The sequence below is a fragment of the Xiphophorus hellerii genome, chromosome 9, assembly GCF_003331165.1.
Source record: "Xiphophorus hellerii strain 12219 chromosome 9, Xiphophorus_hellerii-4.1, whole genome shotgun sequence".
Classification (NCBI taxonomy): Eukaryota; Metazoa; Chordata; class Actinopteri; order Cyprinodontiformes; family Poeciliidae; genus Xiphophorus; species Xiphophorus hellerii.
The window spans coordinates 18,721,107-18,748,394 of NC_045680.1; the positions used below are offsets into that span (position 1 = coordinate 18,721,107).

Consider the following 27,288-nt stretch of genomic DNA (forward strand, 5'->3'; position numbering starts at 1 on the left):
TTGATTGTCAACTAGCGATGAGACCTATGTCTCTTAAAAGAAAATCAAATCTTCATGATCATTTCACTTTGAAAAGCCATTTAAAAAGTGAATTTGTGAAAATATATATTTGTCTAACAAGCCATTTTAGCCCTAATAAAAAAAAAACAAAAAAAAAAAAACGTGTGAGAATAGCCAATAAATCCCAAAACCTTAATTGGCTCTGAGTTTCCCCCACATCCTAAAACAGCTCAGATTTACTCTGTAAACAAGCTGAATTGAAACACAAAGTTTTCCATTTTAAAACCTCTGAAACTGCCATTTAAAGCACGGCATGACTTTTCCATAACTTCAATAAGTAAATTTAGAAAAAAAATAAATAAATAATTAATTAAAATGACAATCACTATTTTCTCAAGAATTTGTGTTTTTATCTTTTTTTCCGATTGCGCTCCGGCAACTTGGTCCCAATTTTTTTGTGACGTGTCACATATAATGAATATCTCAGTTTCATAGACTATTTTGATTATGTTCAGTGAACGTATTCCATTCTCCAAGTTGTCAGAGGCAATGTTTCACTTTAATTTGCCTGAAAGTACAACAGTGAGTCACTAATCCTGAATGCAAACAGCTAATCACTGTGTTTTGTGCTGTCATTTATATTGCTGTAATCAGAGCTGCAGAAACTAAGTCTGTATAGTACAACATGGAAGTTTAAAGCGATTTTCTTAATCATGCATGCACAGCTTAGCTCTGTGACAGAAAACAACTCGCATGATGGAGAAAAATGTTGTTGCCAATGAGTAAGTGATGCACAGGAAAAAAAGAAAAAACGATACCATATCATTTGTGTGGGTGTATATTGGCTTCGGGGAACATGACACAGAACAGAAAATTAAATGCTGTCAGAATAAACTTCTAGCCCCTTACTGAAAAAAAGAAGTTTGCAAAATTTCCTGAAACTTAACATAACCCTGGCTTGCGTAAATGTGAAACTTAGTCTTTTTCAAAATGTACTAATCCAATTTCCCATCTTGAAACCTTTGTCACCGAAAGGTAGGCCATACCTTCTTCTGTTGCCTCTAGCTGGTGCAGAAGGTACCCCAGGATGTTAGATGGTGATTATGGAATTTTTTCTATTTTTTTAATCTATGGCTATTGCCTTAGTTTAACTGAGATGAGAATAAATATATCCTCAGTATGCTTTGCATATGTGTTTTTTTTTTTCCATCAGTCTTAACTATTTTGTGGATAGTTATTTGGTAGCCAATTCTAAATCTAGAGTCGTTGTGGTTGTCAGTCAGAGTTCACTCTGCAGACATGGCCAAACTACTGCACACCTTGCTTGTGGACTGAATTTACAATGGTTAGATGTTGTTAGCATGATTCTCTGATAGTTTTATTGCTAACGCAGTATGTATAGAACCTGTACTAATCTGGAGCCACTGCATTTAAAGGACTTTGAATTTTTTCAGGTTCTGATAGACCATGATCCAGGTCTTGGATTCATAGTGAGGAAGGAGATCTGAAGCATTTTTGACCCAGAAAGCAGGATTTCTGGGTCAAAAGAACATCATTTTCCCTTCATGGAAAATGATGTCCATGTGGGGGGACACAAACACTTTTAATATTTTGTCTTTATGTGGAGTGACTGATTCACAGAGAAGAATAGCTGTCTTGCATTTAGAAAGCCACAGGTTCAATTCCAGCCCCACGTCCCTATATGTTGAAGGGTATGGCACTTAATCCCAAATTGCACTGATCTCTGTATAAGTGTGCGAATCATGCTGAGTGAATGAGTCATAAACTGTTAAGTACTTTGAGTGGTCAGAATGACTAGAAAAGCAAAAATCTTACAGTTCTCATAAAGAACACGAAATTGGTTGGAAAATTTCTCTTTGTTATTGAGACGCATAAAAACAAAACCTCTCATTTATCTTCTTGTAGAAGTTAAACATTTGAAATCTGGTTACAAATGCAAAACTGATATGGGCCATTTTGTGCTTTGACTACAATTTAGCTCAGTGATATAATGGTAAAATAATCTTTAAAGCAAATAGTCAAGCCAGAAGAAGCCTGACATACAAAAGTTCAGATCTTACATTCTGTCATGGAACATATCTATTTTGTTACTTTCTGCTTACTCACAACCTGTACTGTTGCTCAGGCTGAGGATTGTCCAGATGTTATCCTGCTGAAGCCACTGGATGTGGCCTACTGACACAATCTTACAATATTTGTGCGTAAAGTTCCTCTGAAAAGCCCAAACCATGTGAAACACTAAGTGGAATAAGAAAGTCGAAGTGTCGGTCCATTTGGGAAGAGAGCAAGAGAGCGAGAGAGAGAGAGCCCACCAAAAGCTTAAGCCTCCAGTGTGCTGTGCAGATAAGATTCATTAGATAGGTCGGTAAATGCAAGAGAGAGGCACACAGAGGGGGGGAGTGAGGTTGAGCTCGCTGCTGCTCCAGCATTTGTTGACACAGATTTACAATGAGTCTCCCACTGCTTCACGCATTACAGTAACACACCATGTCAATAGCTCTCTGGGCTTGAAAAGCAGCCATGCCAAAGATGTCTGGGAGCGATGCCCTTCTCCTGATAACGAAAGTGTTGCTCATAAGTCAGAAACTGAAGGCAAAGGAAGGGTTTCGGAAGATATAATGTCCTTCGCTTTTGTTTCTGTTTTTGCCTTTTCTCCACTTCTTTAAAGAGCTCCTTTTTCTAAGATCCCTGCCTTCTCTTTGTCCTTAACTTTGGTCGCTCCCTGGGTCTCTTTATCTCTTGACTGCCCTGTTACAAGCTCAGCAGGACAGGATTTGGGCATTAGCTCAATCCCCATATATTCACCCCCCTCATGATTGCACGCTGTTTCTATCACCCACTCTAGTCTGCAGCTCTAGTCTTATTGGAGTTTGGAGTCTTTAATACAAATGCAAGTGTAAAGCTTACATTCTGCAAGACTAAAAGCTATATCAATGTCCTTTGAGGGAGGTTCAGAGTTGATGTGGTGGGTGTAGACAGTAATATGTGAACTCCCCGTTAGGACTGGATGGCTTTAAGTGTTAAAATAGAGTTTTTAACACAAATACAAAAGTTTGTCTTCAGAGTCATGGAAAGCTGCAATTGTGGTGTTTTCTTTAATGTGTGACATTCACCTTCAAGAGTTGTTGACAAGTGCTGAGTTTTGCTATCTGTGTAATGAGGACTGTGGCACTCAGACAGCTGGCCAACCACTCCAGCTTGTAACGCTATGATAATAGACAGCGTTGGAGAGTGTTTTGGAAAGCATTTGGTAGATGGACTTCAGGCTGTTTCTGGGAGACCGTTTGTGCTTTGGGGAAGAGATAAACAGGAACTTGGATGGCTTTAGACAACAGAAGGTCTAATGGTCTAAATCAAGAGATGTTGTAGCTGTGCTGGTGGTAATGGTGCTGTGCACTGCACATGTTTGTAAGTGAGCCGGGGCACCATTGTTGATTAGTGTAGTACAGGAGGCACTTTGAGTAACAGATGGTTATCAACTGTTGGTTCCAAAAAGAGCTTTCAGGCTTTTTCCCCCCTTGTTAAGTTGCATTTACTTGTTAAAAAATAATTTTAAATAATGAATTAAGTAAAAAATGATTGAACAGATGATAAAAACCTACTGAAATTCCTTTAGAGACTAAAGTCATGCGATACTGTCATGTGACATAAAAGTGAAAAACATCATTACTCAATTATTTAATAAGATAAAACATTCAAAACATATTGCTGTCCAATCACACTTTATTTCAGCCAATGAAAGCAATTTTACTGAACTCAATGAACAAAAAACACTTTGTTTTACTCATTAATCAAAAGATGTCAGCAAAAATATCTTTCATCTGTGGGGAAATATTTTTCCCTCTACCTATCAGGTAGAGTCTGACTCCACCTTCTTCCAGAACGCCTTCAAGAGTCCTTTCTCCTTATGGCTAGTGTACCCACTTTAGCTAAAATAACTGAGTGAGATGTTTCTTATTGCAGTCTAGTCTGACAGTGGTGTGAGGACAGCTTCCCCCATACATCACTGTTAGATGTTTGAAAGGTTTCTTGGATGTACACTCTGCTTCAAAACACTCCACTTCATCTCAGTGAATTCAGAGATTTGACTTGACCCAGGACTTATCATTTCTTACAATTTCGCCAGTCCTTGGTGGATTTACTGCAATGTTTTGGTCATTGTTATTTTATAACATACAGATATTCAGTTTAAATTCTTTCACAGATGGTCTCACATTTTCCTCAATACCCTTTGATAAAGGGTAGAATTTATGGTTGATTGTAATATTGTGATCTGGCTAGATCCTGAGTTTTTTTTCTTCTTTTTTCTGCCCCTAAAAGGTTGTATGTACTCGTCTGTCCAAAAAACAACAATCTTGAACAATCCTGAAGTGCTTGGTTTTGCAAGTTGAACCTACATACCTAAGGGTTATGTGTCTAAATGCATCATAAATATGTTGAGAATACGGTCTGTAAGAGGGTGTCCTAATTTTTATTGGATGTATACTACACTAAAAATGATCATCATGCTGTCTGTTGTACTTTTGAATTAAAACTTTTTGTACTTGCAAATCAGATAGTGACTTGCTGAGGTCTGCAGGTGTCTTTTTTTGTCCATGTCAGTGCCTCCAGCTCTAAATCCTGTTGGTTCTGATAGGAATCCCAAAGCTTATAGTGGCTGCCATCTACTCGGCACCGACTGATGCTTCTTATCAGGACCACCACACTGCTGCCGCCAGCAAATTTCCACATATGAGTAAATTATAAATCACCTGCACAAACATTCTCCCAGATGAACATGCTCACACAGATTTAGTCTAATCATTGGCGGTACAAAGACTACAGCAAAACTACCTATTTTTGTCATAGTTTACTGGTTTGTGTTATGTTAAGCAACTATGGATCATTGTTCTAATAGCTTCCTAAGTGATATGCTTTGAGGTGAAGCATGAACATGTCGGTTATACTTTTTAAGAGGATTTAAATTGTCCAGTATTTGCTCTAGCCTGCTTTTTCCCATCTGCTATATTTACTTAATTGAGAAACTTTTGCATCTTTGCAACAGTAGTGTATTCCACCAAAACTGTATGCCACCATGCATTTTTCTTCTCTAGAAAAATGCATCATATCATTACTTACTAGATTAATCTACTACACCTGCTACAATTATTGGAATGTCTTGTAGAGATGTCTAAGAATTTTACAAAAAACGAAAATAAGGAGCAAAATCTTAGTGCTGAGCTTCCATGTAATTTGGCCACAGTTATTCAGAGGGACAAAAGTCTAGCATCAAGAAATGTTGTTTGACAAGGTATTTTTTTCTTGTTTACCCCTGTTACAACGTCCATGAAATACATGTAACTTAACTGTTTTTTGTTATTTATGCTTTACCATGTAAAGTTGGAATATTTGTAGGCAATCCATGATTTAGGCAATCCTGGAATACAAATTCATTATGGCATAGAGCCCCAATTTCTAACCACTTTCAAAATGGTCAAGACAGAAGAATATAAAATTAAAGTAAAACAGAATTATTAAGATTAGTAAGTCAGGACATTGCTACAAGAAATTAGACAATGTCTACAGAAAACAACTATTCAACCATATCTTCAGATAAATGCAATAAATTAAATGTTTTAAGCAAATAGAACTTGGGCTACATGATGTTTGAAAAACATTTAATTAGTTTAATTAGTTTTAATATTATTGTAGACTAGTCCTACAATGATATCAACATTGTGCTATCCCCACCATTCTCCTTTAGCTTTATATGCTGGTAACTAAGATCTTGATTGAAAGAGGTCAGGAAGGACCATAAAAGTCAAGTTAATTGGCCAAATACATCATTGGCAATCAGATTGAATATATGGGCACAAAATATAACAGGTTACCAACTATTACATCTGGGCAGTTCTTCACAATTGCATTATTGCACACTTTGCCGGCTGCAATTCAATAGATTGTGCTGCTATTCCACTATATGTGGAATTGTGACAAACGATGCAGGATAAGAAGGAAAGTTAATCTTGTCACCATTCACAGGAAGGAGGGTGGTAAAATAGGGTAAGAAAAATATATTAAAAGTTCACTGTTGGAACTGGTGCAAAGAGTTGCATCTTAGGGTCACCAGGTCTCCATAATTATTTATTTTAGGGTTTTTGTGTACATTACTGGGTGTGCAAACAATTGGAGGATTCTGTATAAAGCTACTGGATATTCATGTAAAAATCAGCAATTCTTCTTGATATTCAATTAATTTGGTGAAATGAAACATACTTGATCATCAAGCTTGAGCAACCCGTTTCAATAAATGATGCCAAGTTGTCATTTTATTGGTAATGAACTATTATAATTTCAACCAAACTCTTCATGATTGTCAGCCATTAAGGAGCTCTCCTCCCTGGTGATTCCTCCACCCCCCCGGTCCCTCTTCCCTCTCCGCTCTGTCTCCTTCCCACTGCATACACTACAGATTTATTAGATGAAGCCAGGGGCCCCGGACAGTCACTACTCAGCACTCCCTCAGATCAATAATTGGAAATATTAATTATATCAGCCGAAACGGCCCAGTCAGATGGGGGGTGTTTATGCTCATGTTACTGAGCACTGGAGCAATATGAGCTTTGATGGCCCACTAATGTGTATTAATGATCCCAGGACAAACATTACTCTATATTAAACCTGAATGAAGGCCAGAACACATCACACATATTGTATGGCTGTTAGAGCATTTTATTGCAGTAAGTTACTGTAAGTAAATGCTGTTGCATAAGTGTTTTTCAACTACTTCCTTATTTCTAAGTAATATGATTTTTAAGTAAATGGCCAATACCTGCAGTAAATGTATTTATTTACTGGCTTTATTGTTGTGGGAAGGTGCTGGAGCTGCATAGTTTGTGATTTTTCTACCAAGCCCATTTTGGTAATGGCACAACAATAATTGGTTTAATTATCAGCAACAATTAATAAGAATAATTAATTGCTAACAAAATAATGAATATATATATATATATATATATATATATATATATATATATATATATATATATATACAGTACAGACCAAAAGTTTGGACACAACTGTGTAAGGGAAAGGGATAATAATAAAAGTGATTAAGTAATAAACTAACGAATGATGATATGGAAAAAATGCAGTGAGGAATAACTGAAACGCAATCAGTCCTGTGAATTAGTTTGACTAGTCGTTTTGTCCAGTGGCTCGGCCTAAGAAGGAGCAAACGGGTCATTACTGGGTCATCTCTTGTTTTTTCTTTTCTTTTCCTGTTTTTACTGCAGAGCCATAAAAACAGCAGGAATAAAACGACTTATAAACCCACTCTGTTGGCCCAACAACCACTCACAATAGGGGATGAAGGGCTGCATACTTGAAGCAACAACCAATGAAAATACACTGATCATTAAATATGAAGTTTTATTAGTTCGTAGTAACACAAGCTTATGTGTTTGCCATCTTTATGTCAGTTTTATTATTGCAAAATACACTCTTAGAAATTGGCAGGCATCTCTAATCAGATGATTTTCATTTTCATCAAACCTCCCATTTGTAACAAAGCTGAGAAATACCAGTTAACTGAAAGAGACATTTTTGTATTTGTACAAGCAGAGGTCTACCACTGAAACTATTAACCAGAGTGGTTTGAAACCTGAAATAGTGACCAATAGGTCATTATTTAGGTGTTGTGATAACATTAATGGTAAACATAACATACGTATTTATACTACTTGAATTTTTATAATTTGAAATCAAAGGGCCATCTATCAGGGCTAGAACCCAAATCCACCTAGTGTTGCTCCAATATTAAAAAACACACAACAGCTAGATACTGAAGTTTAATAAAGTTCTAAGAACTTAGATATGTGTAATGCCACTATGTTGGTTGAACAGAGATCCAATTTCGGTGTTCCCAATCAACTATATCTAGCTCAAGTAACAATATAGCCAACCATCAGTCTTAAAGATTAATGAACACAGACAAAGCAGCTGGATCTTCCAGGACGATTGCACACTACATTATGTACTGTAGGCCCTGGGGTTTCTATCTGACCCTCCATATGAAAAAGCTTCATGCTAGAGCTAAGAGCTTAATTCAACTGACTGGGGGCTTAACTGGGCAAATGAGGCAGCTCAATAAAAGCATATGGAACTTTAGATTTGTCAAAGCCCTTGGAGCTGCAGAGCTTTGTGGAGTGGGAAATGGAGGAAGAGAAAGGCTCATAGCAAAAAGAAGAAAAAAAGCAAGGAGTATTTTTTCTGAGAATAAAGGTAGATTCATTTGAAGGTTGTGAACTGAGCCCTTCTGAGTCCTTAGAGCAACACGGTTAGCTCTCTTTCATGTCTACCTGGTTTTGGTGTTTGAGATTTAAATGGACTAAAGGGCAATGTTACTGAAAGCAGCAGTGTTTTATTCTTAAGAAAAGTGTCTCCTTTTCCTTTCAACACCATATTTTACAGCATGCAACTTTATTCATTGTGTTTTACTTTAAAATTATAGGATTCAAAACAGGACAGAAAGCTCAACAAAAAGCTCAACAAAAACCTTGTATTTTGCTGTAAACAATTATGATTGTTTTAGTTATTTTTCTTTTCTTTTTCTTTGTTCTTATGAAATCTCTAATGTATGTAATATACCCTCACCAGCCTCTTTCTTGGGGGCTTTTTCAGTTGTTAAAATACCGACTCAGCTCATAGCACGGCAATAAGTCAGCGTATTAGGTGTCTAGACCTAATGAAGATGACTTCTTCAAGTTCTGATCCTCAATCAGAGTGAAGAAGAAAGGGTATTAAAGTTTCTTTTAATCAAAACTGTTTTTGATCACAAAACTCAAATAATCTCAACCTGGCTTATTGAACATGAGAATTAGCCCACTGTGGTTCAGTGGCTTCAACAGCCATCACAACTCAATCTGTCAGAGCATTTAGAACAAGAAATGCAGCCAAAAAACTTGCAGCAATTATGTGATTCTTTCAAGTCAGTGCGGACCAACAAATCTTAAGAACATTTCCAACACCTTGTTTATTCTATGACACAAACTATTATTTCCTAGGGTAAGTAAGTAGATGAGAGTAAAATCTTAATGGGAAAAACCTACAGTGCCCACAGTCCAAATCAAAATGGTGATAAATATAATCACATTTTTTAAAATCTATAGACAAGTGAAAGTACTTGAATCACAAATTCATATACTATAAATCAGTGGTTCCCAAATATTTTCTGGGCCCCCCTTTTGGATTACAATAAAATCCCCCCCAAAAAAGAAAAAAAAAATCAACTGGGCACACACATCGTTCAACCAGACATAAACCTATACACATATTTTGTTTTCAAACTCCACTGAAGTTTATTTCACACTTCAGGTTGCAACAAAACACACTACAAACCATCTTTACAGTGAAACACTTTTGTGTAACTGTTTTTTTTTTTCATTCATCCATACCGCTTCCCGCGCTCCCCCTACAATGGCACTGCACCCCCTCTAGGAGGCGTGCCCCACACTTTGGGAACCACTGCTATAAATTTTGGAGTACTGTAAGTGTATTTGACGGAGAACATTATATAGGTGTAGTTAGCAGAACAAAATTGTCAGTTGTTGTTTACTGTACTTCTTTCATCTTTATTCTTGTGCATACTTTATATTTTTTAATTCTTGAATTCTTTAACATTATCAGGTAACATTCAAACACCATATTCACCATATTGACTGATTGTTTCTAGAGAAGGCACGTCATACTTTTGCCAATTTTTTTCCATTAGTGTATATGCCCGGCTTTTGTGAAAAGTAACCCTGCATTGACTGCGTCGTTTTCTTGGAGAAAGTAGTGCTTAATGTATTTAAATTAGATCTACCTTGTCTGTGCCGGTGACAAAATACATATAAAGGAGGACACAATGTCCATTTAATTTCTACAGGAAATATGTTTTTCCCCCCTCCGTGTGTTAGAAGGAAATTTAACGAACTGAGAGCCATCAGCTGTTCGGGACCATAATGCATTGCTTTCGGGCAAATAAATAGACCATTAAGCTGGCATGTTGGAGGCTGAACAGTAACTAGCTTTGGAGAGAGTTTCCTCCCCCACACATTCACCCCATGGAGCTGCCTGAGTCTGTACTATTGTGAAGGAGCAGCAGTTCCTCCTCGCACATTCAAACTTAAACAAGTTTGCATTTTTGAATCTATTTTGTCTATTTAAATAATCAAGGTCCACATCAGAGAAGTATTTATTTATTTTTTGTGAATAGAAAAGAGGTCTGAAATGAATGTGTTGTTTTCTCCCATATGAGAATGCTTTTTTTAGGCTTTCAACATGCATCCGGTTGTGATGCTGTAATCTATCCGTGCATGCTGTGGAGTAGCTTGGCATTGCCATACTGTAGAATTACTTAGCTTATGTTGTACAAGAGAAGAAAAAGCACTTGCAGACAAGGAGCCACTCAAGAAACAAGGAGCTGAAACCTCAACTCTCAGAGGCCTGCAACATCCTCCTTGCTTTCCCACAAAGTCTTAACTGGTGCTAGTTATTATTTACAGTGGGCAAATTTATGGAATAATTTCAGCAAAGGAAGGTTACTCAGTTCCTCAAGGTGAAAATTGATACATTTAGCACTTAATGAATTGGGCCTGGCCCGGTTCCCCCATACATCACCATGTTATTAAGACATTTTAAAATCCCATTATGGTATTTCTCCTTGAACATGTCATGCTTTTATTGGATTGCCCTGTCTTTAAATCTGACCTTTTCATCCTCGTTCAGGAATTGAACCAAAAAAAAAAAAGACACAGCATGGAAAGATGGGTCAAATGTACATATGTGGTTAAAGAAAAACTATCTCGTGGTAATTTCTTTAAAATGGTTTTACTGGGAAGGCCTTGTGATGGTAAATGTTTTTTTTAAATAAAACAATACTGAAATATAATGCCTTGCAAAAGTGTTTATATGTCTTGAACTTCCCATATTTTGTCATGTCAAAGCCATAAACTTCCACGTGTTTTATTAGGATTTTATATGGTAGACCAACACAATTTAATAGAAAAGAATGAAGTGAACTGTAAATGAATTCGAACTTGCATTTGTATTTTTCTAACATGAGTAAACACTTTTTAGAACCACCGTTATCAATTTGAATAATTCCATATTCAAATTGTATTGTTTGTGTCTCCACCAGCTTCCCATTGAAGAACAAATCTTAACTCAACTACAAGTACAGCTTATTTTGTCAATGCTATGCATACATTGAATAGAAGTGGTTCTAAAGTCTATGATTAGACCACGCAAAACATTTTGGTCTAAAAGGGATCTAATCATAGACGGATTAAAAATTTAAACCAGGGGTGTCCAAACTTTTTGCAAAATGGGCCAAAATCCAATTTTAAAAGTTATTCCAACTTAAAACACAAAATAATTTTGCATAAATTTCTTTAATGTGTTCAACAATAAATTGAACACATTTTAACAAAACAAAGGGGCACTTTTTTTCCTTAACATAAGGGGGACAGTTTTATAACTTTGCAGGTTTTTTTTGATGGTTTCTGATAGTTTTAAGCTGTGTGGGAACAGCAATGTATATGAAATACGCAGCGAAGCTATGGACACATAGCATAGTGCCGTCTATGTACTATGCTAGCGGCAACAATTGTTGCCATGCTTACATTTGATCTTATGATCAAAAGATGAATGAAGGGATACAATTTTCTCTATATATCAGTAAAAGACACTTGAAAGAACGTATGTACAAAACATTTTATTTATATTTGTTTAAATATTTTACTGACTTCCTCTTGTACTGGTTTGAAACAGACATTTACCTCCAGGGTCACAGGCAGGAAGTAAAGAGGTCTGGTCATGTGACCTTTCACACTAGATACATAAAACTTATACTGCTTAGAGTAGACACTCTATTTGATTTAAAAGCTTCAATTAGCTGCCAAAAGTCAAAACAATTATTTTAGAGCTTCCAGAAGTTAAAAAAATGTCTGGCAACAATTGTTGCCGGTGGGATTAAATGGGTTAAATTACACATAGATCTCTTTACTATGACATTTGAGGGTAATTGTTTGCACTGGATTATATTTAGTAAAGTGGGCTGAACACAGAAGTATGCCCCACATCATAAAGTTTATTTCTAAAACAAATCCACTCAACAATTATACACTACTTTGTTTTATCTATCACATAAAATCCTCATAAAACATTTTGAAGCTGGAGATTCAAACTGTGAGAGTATTGGGTATTGGTCTTTCTTGGGTTTTACATTTCTGCTTATGATGTTGAATTCTAAGTATAAATTTTGCCAACATATTCACAAGACTTTGATGACGTTGTCAAAAAACAAGACCACCTTGTAAGTACAAACATAATCGGAAAGTATAATTTTAAAATCTTCTACGACAAAAGAAAGACAGGTTGGAAGGATAGCTCATCATTTATCATTTTACATTTTCCTCCAAACAAACGGGACCCAACAAGTATAGAGAAAGTGTTTGGCTTGAGCAGAAATAATGAGAAAAGAAAGAGGTAATATTGGGGAAGGAGATGAGCGTGACACAAAGGCTGTGATGACACAGGCATCTAATCCAGGCAATGCCATTCTTATCAGGGTCCAGTGGATTAGAGTGAGCCTCCTAACCAGAGAATTCTTCCCAGCCAGACGCTCTCCACAGCCCAAGGGCCTGGATCAATAGGCCCGCATTGATCTCTCTCCTCCTGTGGCTGGATTCACTTTTATTAGGACTGTCTTGGCCTCTTTCTCTTAGACACACATGTATCCCTTGCAGCTGCTGAGAAAAACCTCAGAATGGACAGATGTAGCCTCCACACATGCACACACACCTTCTGTATAGAAGACAGAAGGGGCCAGGCTGTTTTCGTTAAACTGAAATGCAGTAATGAAGGATGCTAGTGTGTTAGTTTCCACCCTCTGCCAAGAAGTTTTGATCTGTTTCGAGAGAACCCTGACTTTCTTAGCTTGTAGCAAAGACGCTAACCTTTCTGTTGCTTTGTCTTTCGTCTACTCCAGATGACCCGCCCCATCCAGGTGAAACCGGCAGACAGCGAGAGCCGTGGAGGTAGTTGTCTTCTTTTCTTCGTCATTTTTCATCTCCCTCTTTTTCTCTCCATCCTATTTAAGTGGAATAATTTCTCTCTTCCCTTTCTGACCTCATCCGTTCCGCTGCTCTGTATGCAATATTTCCCTCAACCAGTACTGGTTTTTTTTGTCCCAAACCTTTTTATCCCTCATGCTGTTCATAAATGCTAGCAACTCAATCCTGAACGACAAATCAAACTGTGTCTGCATGTACACTAAACAGATTATGTGACATCAAACACAAGCAGATTTGATGGCATCTCTATTCCAATCTATATTTGTCATCTTTCTTTGTTTGTTTGTTTCTGGTTCAAATCCTTTTGAATTGAGAATTAATCTCCTGTAGTCTTGTTCAGCTTCCCGCTTTTATGCCTGTAATTGATTAGAGAATAGGTTATTGAGGACATGTGGGGCTGTGATTGGCTCCCCCGACTGCCCATGTCTCTCCCGCGCTCTCTTCCTTCAAATACATTTTTGTTTAAGTGTAAATGAGATTGTGATTAGTCTCTCGCCTAAAATCATTTCCACAACAGGGCCTTGTTAAAGCCCACCCTACTTGATTTGTGAGGATACAGTATAGACACAGAGAAAATGGAGTAGCAACATTTAAAGCTTGCCAAACAATCAATAAATTTGCAAAGCGCTTGCCAACATCCTCATTACTTGGCCTTAATTCTGTTGTCTTTGATCTCTCCTGTTTTTGGAGGCTTTCGTTTACTCTCTGCCTATCTGCATATATGTTAATGTTCTGAGCAGCTGTCCTTCAAGTCAGTGGCAGAGACAATGAACCTCACTGTTATTTTTTATTTTTTTTTGTGTGTGTGTAAACATCTCATGTGTCTCTGAGCAAACAAAGCAAGTGGCTTTTTTTTTGTTCTTATTTAAAGGAGGAATCCTGTTTCCAGTCCATCTCATCCCAGTGCAAATTATAATTTTGGAAGTGGGAAAACAGAATGAGAAAAAAGAAAATGCAAAAATGCAGAAATGATGCCAAATGCATACAGCTGCTGTACTGCACTTCTGAGGTTTTACCTAAAAACCTCTGCCTGTTTTGGGTGAATTAGGATGGCTGGCCATTTGGCTGTCGGTCAGATGCACACAATCTTCAAAGGACAGCAAACCCCCCCGGGATGAATGGAGGAAAGGCCAGTGAAAGATCACTGTCAGTGCCTTGAGCTTTCTTTCTTTCTCTCCTTTCCGTTCCTCTTTCTTTCTCTTCCTGCTCTCCTGGTAGCCATTCATTTGGAGCTTTAGAAGAGTAGTGAGATGAGCAAAAGGGGTCTCGTGCTGTCAAGATTGATGTCCCCTATAGGTCCATTGATTTTGCCATTGTGGTGCTGTGTGTCCACATTAACAATGACACTCAGCTGTCTCTTTACTTGCTTGAGAGTGGCCGGTTTTAGGGCTCCCAGGACATGGTGGTCAGTATGGGGTCCCTTACTGGCCCCAGCAGCTGGTACTGCACCAAGGAACAAATGAGTGTCCAAGCAAACCTGAGAGTTACACATCATTCTAAATGAACAGGTCAGAGTGGTGCCAAGGGGGCGATCAAACATAGGCATGACTTTAACAGGTTAGGAGGTGGAGATAAAAGGGTGATGTACAGAGTGCACAAGGGGAGATTGATTTATTTGCACTGATCAGAATTTGGTGGCCAGTTTCCAATCTGATCTTAAACCTGCTGACCCACCAGCTTTAGCAAATTCTAATTTCTCTTTGAGAACTAAAAATCTATGTAGATCTATGAATAATTTACTAAAAATTGAAAAGGAGAAAATGATTATGAAGTTGGTTAGTTCAATTAGCAGTAGTATAACAGTAGTCTCCCTATATTTATATATTTATTTTCAGAAAATTGTAATTTATACACTGACTCTAAGATCAAGATAGCTGCCAATACTTCCAAATTTAACATGTAGCATAACAGGTGCATAGAAGTTGCGAGGATATACCAGAGCCCATTCAGGCTCCCTGATATCCTCTGAAGTCTCGCTCTCTCTCACTCTCTTGCAGCCTGCATGAACTGAAGGCAGATCTTGACATGCCACAATGAAAATTGTTATCAGTGTCTACTTCTGATTTCAATTTTAAACACCTCCCTGATAACAGCTGACAGTATGGCCTCTTCATTAGGTGTTGCTGTGACCAGTAAGCACTTTAATGGTCCGTTTTACCAAAAATAAAAAATACAAATTATGTTGGTGCATCTCTAAATTGTCACTTTAAATCTCCAGTTCTCATTTTGCTTCTAAACGGCAGGCCTGACTTCCTTTCATAGTCATTGGCAAACATAATTTAGCTTGTCTGTCTTCAGCTGCTTTTGTAGCTTGAAGCAGATGATTGTTATGTTGATGCTTCTCCACAGTCTACTTTTACAAGCTATAGCTGCTCATTTGCTGTAATTCTTATGTTAGTGATTAATTATTGCAATATTTTCCCGTCTAAACTGCCCAGATTACTTTTTTTTTGTTTTTTGATACTCATTCAGCTGCCAGTGGCAGAATCTAAACCAATAACTGCAGGACTAAAGCTCAGCATGGCGCACAGGAGCTGGGAGAGCGAATGCAGAAAGATATTAATTAGCCTCTCAGTACAGCAGAGGGAAAGACACCGGGGACACACACAGTCTGGCCTATTCTCTCAGTGGGCCACACTGCTAGTCCGATAGGGGGCATATATTCCTGAGCGAACGCTGTCACAGCTAAACACATAGTCAGACTAATTAGTCCCTTAATCTCATTATGGCGAAGGCAGTTCAGATCACCTGTGCCAGTCTGCTGTCCATTAGGGATGGACCTGTTACTGGGATTTTATGCCTGCTAGACCTTCATTTCTCCTGGAGGAACTCTCAAACGTTATTAAAACCAGACAGGGCCAGGCGGGATCGGGATATTGCCGGATGTAGTCACCGTGGAAACATAAATCTGTCCAGTCATCAAATTGGAGGACAGCAGAACATATTCCTCATACTTCTTATATATAAAAAAACAAAAAACATGCGACTCCTAGATATGTTATCAATATATGGAAAATAGGAAAACTATGACAGCGCATCTAAAGAATCAACATGGGGAACTAATCTTTTCTGTTGGAATTAATGGGAAATATACATGGTAGAGTAAATCTATCCAAACACTCCGGCAGCCCTTGCTGCAACCTAACAAAGACACACTGTGAAATGAATATTAATGGCCAATCACCTACCTAATCTAGCAGAACAGCAGCCGTTACACATTGAGCCACCAGCATGGCGAGCGTTTCCGTCACCAATGACGCGAGCCTTTCTGGGATGCTTCTGTTGGGCAGAAATTTAAAGAGACACAGCGAGGAGGCAGCAGGGACCTGTCTTTCTCATTTTCTCTTCACAGGTCCTCTGATATGATATAGATTGATTTTCCATCACACATGGCACTGATGACTGGCACTGACAGCAGCTGATAGTTCATTTTTGAAGCGCCATTCACCACCTCCTTAGAGAGCCTGGCGTCTTTACAGAGGATGAATCAGATTTAACCACTCTGATTTCATCCTGAACCTGCTACCAAAACCCACACATCCCTCAGCAGCTCACCATTACTACCTGCCTCCTTTTGTTTCCTTTTTATAGATTGATTTTGTATTTTTATCATATTTTCTCAGTTCATGACCTATCCTGCTGACAGGCTAAATGGTTTTCTAGAGCATTTGCTTTTTTCTCTGTGTTTCTTGGCTTTGCTCATTTTCCAGCTTAACCCATTGTTAGGGTTTTTTTTTTTTTTTAGCTTAGAGATTGTTCAGAAGGCAGAAACAAGAGCAGACTAGCTGTCAGCTGGGGCTCTGTTGGTGCTGCAGCAGGCCTGCCTGGCACAGCGAGAGCTGCAACCCACTGAGGAGGCCTGGATTAGAAACAGGCTCTGGCATTTTCAAGGCAGGCCTGCCGCCCACGCACACACACCCACACAGAGAGGACAAACAGACAAACACATACAGTACATTTGGCTCTGACACACACATGCACACGCACTTGCCTTCTCCCTCATTCAAACACACCCAGTGGGAAGTTTGATGTACATGAGAACGGGAACACAAAAGAACATGTTTGCTACAGGTTATATGGTACCACACTTATTGAAACCCCTGGTAAAGACATGTAAAAAGGGAAAAGTCTTACAATCAATTTGTCTTTTGTTGCAATTGCATATTCTCAAACTGAAAACTTTGGACTAATCCAAATAACGTATAACTGACTGCATTATAATAATTGAATACATTTATTCAATAGGGGTGACATCCCATGCTTGGAAATAATTAAGAGAAATCTTAGATCCATCCAACAATCGAACAAACAATCAATCAATAAGCCATCTCCTTCCTCTCTGTAATCTCTCTAGATCATCCAGATCTCTTGTTGATCACTTGTACCTGCGTTCACTTTAGCTCACATCACAGGTTTTCCACTTGATTTTTGCTCAGACTGAGATAACAGAAGAGGGTTGATTTTGAGCTTGTTGAACCATTTCTGTTGATCTGGGCAATTGATTTGGACCGTTTCCCCTCTGAGAGGCTCAGTGATGACCAATTTCCAGTTATCCATAAGAGTCCACCAGAGCTTGGTTTTTATGATTTACTTCCTGGTATTCAAAAAAGTATTTGATGTGTTGCATACCAATATTAAGTACTATGGAAGAAAAGCACATTGGGGGAAAAATATGCCCATCCATCCATCTATACATACATATTGTACTTAATAGCACTCAACAGAAAACTACTATGTGTGTTGCATATGTGTATGTCTTAGCCTATGTGTGTGAGTGGTCAGCTGCAGAGGAATCTGTTGTAGAATCCAACAGCAGGTGGAAGAAAAAACCCTCTAAATCTTTCCTTGCCACTCCTGACACTGAAGGAGGTGCTCAGGCCTGTGCAACTTTACAACTGTATGTTTGGTTAATTTGTCGATCTAAATGCACTTTAGAAATAATGGAGAGTGTGAGAGACTTTTATTTTTTTTTTATTTTTTATTGTTGTTGATAGTATGTCGACTTGTCCAGGTTATACAAATGTCTGCTGGAGACGGGCACACCCAAACCCCCATCGACCCAGCAAGGATAAGCGGGAACAGTAAACAGATGCATATTAGTGGTATCAGTAATTATAAAAGTTATAAATCACTTACTAAAAGTTGTACTGATGTATTTTTCAGTGAGATTATACTTCAATAAAATGAGTATTGATTATAGAGGTTTTTACACATTTATAATAGGTGTCCCAATAAATATGGCCGGCACTCTACTGTACATTTCCATAAACTGGATTCGCATTTACTCACTGGATTGATTTTCTTTTCTTTTTTTTTTCTTTACCAGACTTGTGTTCAGAACTGTCGGCCTATCAGCACTGTTTTGTTGGATCGTACGTCTGAGTGTAGCAAATAAACAGGCAGATTTTCTCCACATCGGAGATGTGATGAAACAAAGAAGAGGAGATCCTCAGCAAGAGATCAAAGTGTGAAATTGAGAGAACAGAGCTTCAGCTGTTGTTACTGGTGTTTGTTAAGGTTTTGATAACAAACTTTTAACACAAAGCATAGCCTATGTATTAAACATCGGCAGTGTGCTTCTGTTTTTTCTTCTCTAAAAAGCTTTTTTTTGTCAGAGCAGCTCGATAATGACCCAAGCAGGAAGGCCTGTAAGCTCTACTGATCCCCTTTAGAGAAGTCAGGAGGAATAAAATGAGAGAGTTAGTTAGAGTGAGGGGGGATGAGCAGAGGAACGGGGAATGGCAAGAGTAAAGAGGTGAGGGAAGGGAATTTATCTGGAGGAGATGGAGAGAGAAAGAACAAGTGCAAAATAAACAGAGAAAAGTATGGACAAACCAGTGAGAGGGATGGGGTGTATATCTTTTCTCTTTGGAGAGAAGAGAACTATAGATTACTGACCACAATGTGCTTGGCTGGGCATAAATGAAGAGATCTTGAAATAGTAGGGAGCATGTTCAGAGGTGGTGGGGATCAGGGTGAACTAATCCAATGCTAAGGCCAGCTCAGGGTTCCACATTCAGAGCTCGTGTGCCTTGTCCAAATCCCCTATAGTTTAGCTCTTACACAAACAATACAGATAGTCTTCGCTTGCCAAGAGTTCAGACAGCTAACTGCACAGAACCGGCCTGGGGTGTTCAGGTCACTCTGCCTGCAAACATTTACCCTCACATCAGCATGAAGTAGCATCTTTTAAAGAGGAGGGGTGAGGGGAATTAGGTTTTATGGATGAGAGACACGGAGTAAGAGATGATGAAATAATTTCTTTAGGGATACGCTTTGCTCCTCTGGGTCAAATTGTGCTGAGCATGTAGCAGTTTTGCAGAGTCAGTGGAACAAGTAGATCACAACATTTCAGTAATATGCAGGGTAGGTGGAGATCAATTAGCCTTATCTAACAAACGACTAATGATAATACCAACACCAAACATGCTGACAAGGCAAAGAACAAGAAGAGACCCAGACTAATGATGTAATGAGTTTAGCTAGATGGAAAATGCATATTCTCTACAAACATGGCATCTAATTTTTTTTTTTTTTGCTACAAGCAAAAACGCTACAGCAACTTCTGTGCTATAATCAGAATATGAGCTGACACGAAGAAAACAAAATCTTAAATCCAATACTCCATTTCATTGTCAAATCTGTAAAACATCACAGGCTTAACAGACTCTGCTGCTACTTTTTTTTAATCACTATAGGTTGTATTCTCCCAAAGTTTGATAAGTTGAAACATATATGGTAACATGAGTGGTTTCTCTTATTTGATCAAATACTTTAGATATTGTCTATATTACTTGTGTGTGTTTTAATAGAAGTTGGGCAACTTTGACTTAAGATTCAGCCTTGTATTAGATGTCAATAAACACAACCATCTGTAGCCGGAACTTCAGCAACATGTTTTCTAGAAGATTGCACTCTGTTTACGTGAACAAGGAGAGTGTATATTGAATTTATTGCTATCAAAATGCAGAAGTGGCACTGATTTATCCTATAAATAAAGGTTTTCTGAATCCTTCTAGTTTTGTTTAGTATACCTAAAGTTACTCCAAGATCCCTTAGCAGCATCCAGTTTGTTGATTAGCCTAAAACAAAATCATTCAACCATCTTTTCTACCTGCTTTGTGGTTGCAGGATTATGGAGAGGGCCTTTGCCTTTAGTCAATGGCTGAAAGGCTGGGTACACCATGGACAGAATCATCGCAGGGCAACATGCAGTCATACATGCACACAGTCACACCTCAGGGCAATTTAGATTGGCTAATTAAACTAAAATGCAGATTTTTGAACTGTGGGAGGAAGTACCTGGAGAAATGCACGTGGAGCAACACAAAAAAAAGTTCTGGCTCGGATCTAAATTCAGCCATAAATCCACAGACATAAAATCACCAACTTCTCTAAGGAAGCACTTACTGTATTGTTTGGCTGGTAAGTTATTTTAAGTTATTTCCCCTCTGTACTCGCCTATAAATATACATGCACATATTCAGCTAAACACACATCTGTCTTGAATAGCATTTAAAGAAGCACACATGTGCGCACGCACGCACGCACGCACACCCTTTTCCCGCTCTGTCCCCTTCACTCGTCGCAGTGGTCTCGTGGCGTAGGCGGATCAGCAAAGGTTATTGTTGAACACAGAAAGGAAAGGTCAGAAATCATGTTTAGTTTTCCTGGGGCTGCGAGGTAATTCCAGCCAGCAGATTGTGTTCAGACAAGCAAGCAGGCAGGGCAGGCCAGTGGTGGAGATCATGCAGAAGGAAGCGAGGCAGGGATGGGGACAAGGTTATCCAGTCAGCCGCTGCCTCTCAGCCCCTTCGCTGTCACCCTTAATAACACCCTCTCCCTTATCACTGCAACAATCACCTTGAGAAACAAACTTGTCTTCTTTGAGAGAGGGATGGAGATGGGGAAGAAGTGGCCTTTTGTATGTATCTCCTATGCCACTCTCATTATAGTAACTACAACTCTGAGGGGGAACGACTGACTGCAGATCAGTTTAGTGTTTGGTTTTATATGTGATTCATGCTACCTTTTCTCTCTCTGTCTCTTTGGTTTTTCTTATTGACTCTTAGTATTAATTAAAATCATATGAGCACAGTTGATTGGGGGTTTATCATGAATGATGATTTTAGGCATGGAAAAAAAACATACAAAGAGTTAGTGGTAAAAAGAAATGGAATCAAACTAATGGCATGAGGTTATAGTTGAAGAACTTTGTGAGATTCTTTAATATCCATCCAGAAAAAAAACATTAAGGCAGTGAAGATGGTTGCTGGAGACCTTGTGGGAATAATTAAGCCAATCATAGACAGACCTGCTAACGTTATTCAGTATTTAGAAATAACCAGGAAGAAATTCTTACACACACTTGTGTGAACTCTCCTCTGAACTGTGTTGATATGTATCTGGGTCATTATACCAGATAGGTATTTAAATACCTATCTGGTATTTAAATACCAGATAGGTAACATCTGGTAAATAACAAAATAACAAAATTTGTTATTTTGTTAAAATTTTTGTGAGTAGAAGTTTCCTTTCTTTAAGGTGAGTTGGGATTACCAAAAATATTTTTATTTCTCTAATATCAGTTTAATGTTAAAGAAAATTTTCAAGGGAAGTTTACACATATTTTGTTAGTATATTTTGAAATTGCCTTTAAACTGTGTGTTTTGGGTCAGACATTTTAGTTAACCTCAGCATCCGTAGGATCATTGTCATTGGGAAGACCCATTTGAGACAACACATTAAATTTCTTGATAGTGTCTTGAGATGTTGCTTCAATATGTCTGCATGGTGTTCTTTCCATTTGACATCCATTTTGTAGAGTGCACCAGTCTCTCTTGCAACAAAACACCCACCTATCATGCTACAGCCCTTATACTTCACAGTTTGTCTCAGACTTGCAATCTTCCTCATTGTGCATCAATGGCTGAATACCATTGGACTCCTTAGGTCTTTAAATGTTGCTCAATAATGCAAAAAAGTATTGTTGCAATAATTTTATGTTATTGATTCATGCCTTTTCTCCTCTGCACAGATTATTTTATTTGACAAACTCATTTATGTGATGTGAATATGGTCCCACAGCTTTTGCAGAAAAGGCCAAGCTCATACCTTAAGCTGATAAGCTATAGCGAGGTTTGTGCGTGGGGGTGAGTGTGTGTGTGTGCAAGTTATGCACACTCTCGTCAGACTCGGCGCTCTGTGATTGCAGTGGAGCTGAAGGGGCCAGGCGAGGGCTCTGATTGGAAGACAGATTCTTTGCAACCTTTGCCAAATCACTGCAATCACCCGTTTGCTTCTTCTTTTTGCTTTAATGACACCACTTCAAGAGGAACGGGGCTCATCAAGCAACCCACACACAAGCTTGGGCACACACACTCTCTCCGACTCGCACACAGCGAGGTCAGGCTTGGCAGATCGGGCGGGGCACCACAGGGCTCTGAACAGGGAGAGAAGGTCCACCAGCAGATGGGAGGAGATTAACACAAACTGAAGCACATGTACACACGAAAATGTGTATACACTCACATAAATATAACACTCGTCAATAATCGGTAAAATCTTCGATGTCCACTTCAGCTTGAATTAGAGTAGGATATAATTACACTGTTTATTGAGTTACTGTAAGGTACAACATTGTAATAACTTCTTCTGCTAAGATAACAAGACACACCTCTGGGACATTGGTAATTTCTTTGCCAAAATTTCAGAGCTTGCTCCCGACTCTCTGTCTGGTCTCTCCCCAGTACTGAATCGTGTGTCCCAGTTTTGCTCCACAAAGCCCCCTGTAGACAGAAAACGCCCTATTTATGTTCAATAACAGGGCGAAGACTAGAAGTAGCTTCAGACTGAATAAAACCTGACCAGAGAAAAGCAAAGCCTAAATAAATGAATAGACCTCTAGATGTCACTCAAAAATAAAGTAAATATGCAGTTTTTATAGTTAAAGGTGCATTCATTAGAGCTTTCTATATCCATTAAAAATTACACAAAAGGAGTCATTAATGATTTTCAATCTATGTGTGTATTTCAGTGTTTTTGAAAACACATTTTACAGTCTGATATTATAAATGTAAATTGAAATTGTCTAACAAGAAAGAGTGAGCTGACATCCTTCTCCTCTAATTTGGCAAATATTTGGCCATTAAAAAATAAATAAAAAATATGCAGGGATGTACAGTGTGAAAAATGTCACATTTATGATGAAAAAAACTGTTTGTGCATCTACCATGTATGGTTCTGATGTTGCACATGTCAAACAATGTTGTGACTAAAGTCTACAGTGGTTCTGTCGGTTTCAGAATAGAAACATTTGGTGACTGAGAGCTGAATTATTTCAAATTTAGATTTGTTTCTGTGACACAACCTTACTCAACAAGTCTGCATTTCTATGCATGACATCAGGCTGCATGACATCTCAGCATACTTTGCCACCACACCTGAGCAGATTGTGCTGCAGAGGTGGAAATGAAGCAGAATAAGCAACAGTTTGAATTATTATCAGTAATATTATTGCGTCACATCCGCAGTGGTCAATCTTTTAGTAAGTTTTAATTTAGAACATCATATTCTCCAAAAAGCAAGTTATGTGATGCTAAATGCATTTGGAAATTGGAATATAGCTTTGCTATGTTTCTTCGGGAACAATGCTGTCTTCTTCTTCGAGCGGCCCTTCAGTTCATGTTACAAACAGGACTGAGGATAATGACCCTTCCACCAGTTTCGCCCAGCCTTTTCATAAGATCTTTTACTTATGATCTGTTGCGGTCAGAATCAATGAAGTTAGATCTGTCAGCTCTGGAGTGCAAAGGAGCAGTTGCATAGGAAAAGTATACCAATATCTGACTTCCATTTAAATAAAACATTAACTTCAAAATTTGAATTTTTTTTATATAGGCACTTAAATGCCTATCAAATTGTGGTAATGCAGTGTTTTTTAATAACTATGTTATCTAAGTATAAAGTAAACTCAGCAGATGAAAGTTATAAAAACACAAGAACAAAATTTCTTATAAAATTATTACGGTTTGAAAAACTTTGTGTTCTTTTCTGATTAAGGAGACGTGAGTCAGCTGATTCAACTCCGGATATTTTATTAGGAACATCAAAGCAGGCGGTCCAGATTCAAGCAATAACCAGTCCCAGGGTGGAAAAAGGCAGTGATAGCATTCACATCTTTCTTGTTTACTTTAATGACCTCAAACAAAGTAAAACATATCGTTTCGGTTCCATATTTATTCCCCGCTTTAAAGACATACTTCTCTGATACATAGCATGGTATGGCATGCATGGTGGATGTTCTAAACAGATTTCCCGTAGATGCACATATTGTCTGAGCACTTTTATGAACAATATGCTCTTGGGGAATCATCTTCTCTGCTGGTATGTGTGTGGGTACCGAGACTGATAATCTGGCCAGTTATCAGCTACAGTCCTGTCTGTCCCAGCTGGATGCATCTACCTAAACTACCGAGTCACAGATAATTTTCCATGTATTCCTGTTCTCTTAAACCCAAACTTAGATAATTATTCATACCTCTGTACAGGCACTTCAGCCCTTGCCTGTTGAATTATAATGTTTATACCTTAACAATAACAATAAGCTGTAAAATTAGATCTGTATTCATTACAATTCCTGTCACTCTGGTTGCTCTCCATCTCTCCCCTTTTCAGTCTCTCCTTGCCTTTTATCTACATCTCAGGATATTAACTCCATTAGCCTCTAATATCGCCCTCCGTCTCTCTCACTGTCAGTCACTTCTCTTAAATCACTGCACCGCTGGACTGGAAAGGACACCTGTTCCAACCAGATGATTCGAGAGCAGATATGGAAGCGGCGGATTAAAGAGAGATTAGCACTCCTACAGGATCAAGAAATATTGCATGATTGCTCCTCCTGTATGTATTGTATATGAATTAAAAGCTTTGCCGTGAAAATGACAGCAGACAAGGACACTGGACATACCGAAGGAAAAGAAAACCATGAAATTACATGCCTCTGATGCATCATTTGGGAATGTCACTATTGGTTCAGTGGGCATTGTAAAGAGCCCTTTAAATTAAACACGGCCACGTCTCACCTGCCTTTTCCATCTCACCTGCTGAAAAGACAAATAGTACTGCAAGCATGCACACACTGTGACACACAATCCCATGATTACCCACCCACCCACTCTCTGGCGGCCTTATTTCCACCCATGTGCCAATCAAAGGAGTGCAGAGGTAATGGGGAGAGAAGCAGTCATTCCGGAGCTGTAAAACCACTGCAGCCGAAACAATGATTGGGGTAACCTTTGCTTTGGTGCATGAAGGAAGAAGAGGTTTTAAACGTTATTCAGAAGAATCATTTCTGACTGCTCTATTTCAAAGTTACTGCTGCCTACAAGTGTTGGTATGGTTTTGGTTAGTCTGCCCTGGCTTTCCAATGGTTCATATACCTTTTGGTATTTGGTTTTTAATATAACCATTACATGTAGTGCATTTATTTTGTTCTTTCAATCATTCTTCCTTGACATCCTTGATCGTGTGACTTTCCTACTGGCCCCATCTCATCTTATCAGTTCATAATAGTCAAGGATGACTTTCAATGCCACTCCGTACCAGAGACGTAACTGTGCAGTACATCTCAATCATACAGTCAGACGATGCATGATATTGGGTTCACAGGAACAGGGCAAGGCAACATTTTACCAGAAAATGATTTATTGTTTCCTAGGCCAATCCAGTCTTGGTTTGATGTGTTGATATATTCTGATCTTTTTCTAAATATGCTGTGGTTTTAATGCCAAAACTTTTTATGAGTTTTTAGAAATCTCAAACTACCCAAGATAAAAAGCATTTGCTGTAAAGTCACCAACTCCAAAATTTATCATTATGTAAATATTTTAGATTTGGTACTAGAGGTGAATAATTGCAACCCATACTCATTATAAATTGCAAAGTAACTCTTTAGCATGACACCGATTGAAAGCTTAGGACTACATGCTTGCTGCATTTTTTGTTGCCCTTTAATTAATTGCCTACGCAAAATGCTGCTATGGAAATGGTTTAAAAGTTAAGGGAACTTCTCCTAAGCTTTTGTTACAGAATGACATCAGCCAGAAGTATTTATTGGAAGCGATCTTTATTAGTCCACTATGTCAACACAACAGGACCATTCAATAATTACTTTTTTTGTTGAAAATTTCAAACATAGAGAAAGGATGTTAAGCTTAAAGTACTCACACTCACTCATATACCTGGATGATATTAATTGCTGACACTTTACCAGACAAACTTATGCTGACTTGGGGGTTTAAGAGAAACATAGTGATGTTTTATTATCATGACACGTTGTTCCATTCAATGTTTTCATACACTGACTTTATATAAAGTCATATTATATAAAGTGCATAATATTGAGCGTGGAACTGAATTTATATAAAGAACATCACATTGCCTCATAACTCAAAGAAAATTCCTGATAAAAAATGCATAGGGCAAAAGTTTCCATCAGGGTAGGAGGACAAAGTTGAACATGCTTCTGCTCAAAGTCTCTAGCATTGCCTGTTAAATTCTGACCTGACACGCAAATCTCTCTTATAAAACATGAACTTCAAACAGCACTTTGATAAAAGAGGGAATTATAAGATGAGATCTGAGAACCAAACTGTCTTTTCATACTAGTGTACCTACTGAGGTTGACTTAGACTAATGATAGAAGTAGAGCCCCGGTGAGATAAGGAGGAGATCCCCATCTGGAACAGATGTCATTTGCTGCAGAATGACAAAAAAAGGATAGAGATCCAAAGATATATATTTAATTTTTTGTCATTATGATACTCCAAATGTTCTTTCTCTTATGCCCATATGCCCCACCGCAATAAAGTTGTCACAAAAGGCAAAACATGACACACCATTGCATGAAATATAAATAAACCCATTCATTACCTATTGATTTTTCTACCATCAGGGATGGGAATAGCTTGACTCTTGTTGATGTGAAAGATATTGTGGGTCAATATTAAGGCTGCTCTTAAAAGCCACGGGGGACTTTCAAGAAATTCGACAGGGACTGAGAAAAGCGTCCAGTCGTCAGTTCTAATATTAAGAAAATGCCTGGACTAGTTCAGGGACATCTGCCTAACATTAATGTTATCAGAGAATCGAGGAGCAGTGCTGGCGCAGT

General features: G+C 38.3%; 1 protein-coding gene across 11 annotated transcripts in view; it reads left to right on the forward strand.

The window, feature by feature from the left end:
• Positions 1-27,288, forward strand: part of celf5a (cugbp, Elav-like family member 5a) — a 237,618-nt gene that overhangs the window by 113,324 nt on the left and 97,006 nt on the right. For all 11 annotated transcript variants that reach the window (XM_032572040.1, XM_032572045.1, XM_032572037.1 and 8 more), the window contains exon 3: positions 13,034-13,082. In XM_032572040.1, the coding sequence (XP_032427931.1) occupies positions 13,034-13,082 (49 nt within the window). The remainder of the gene's footprint in view (positions 1-13,033; positions 13,083-27,288) is intronic.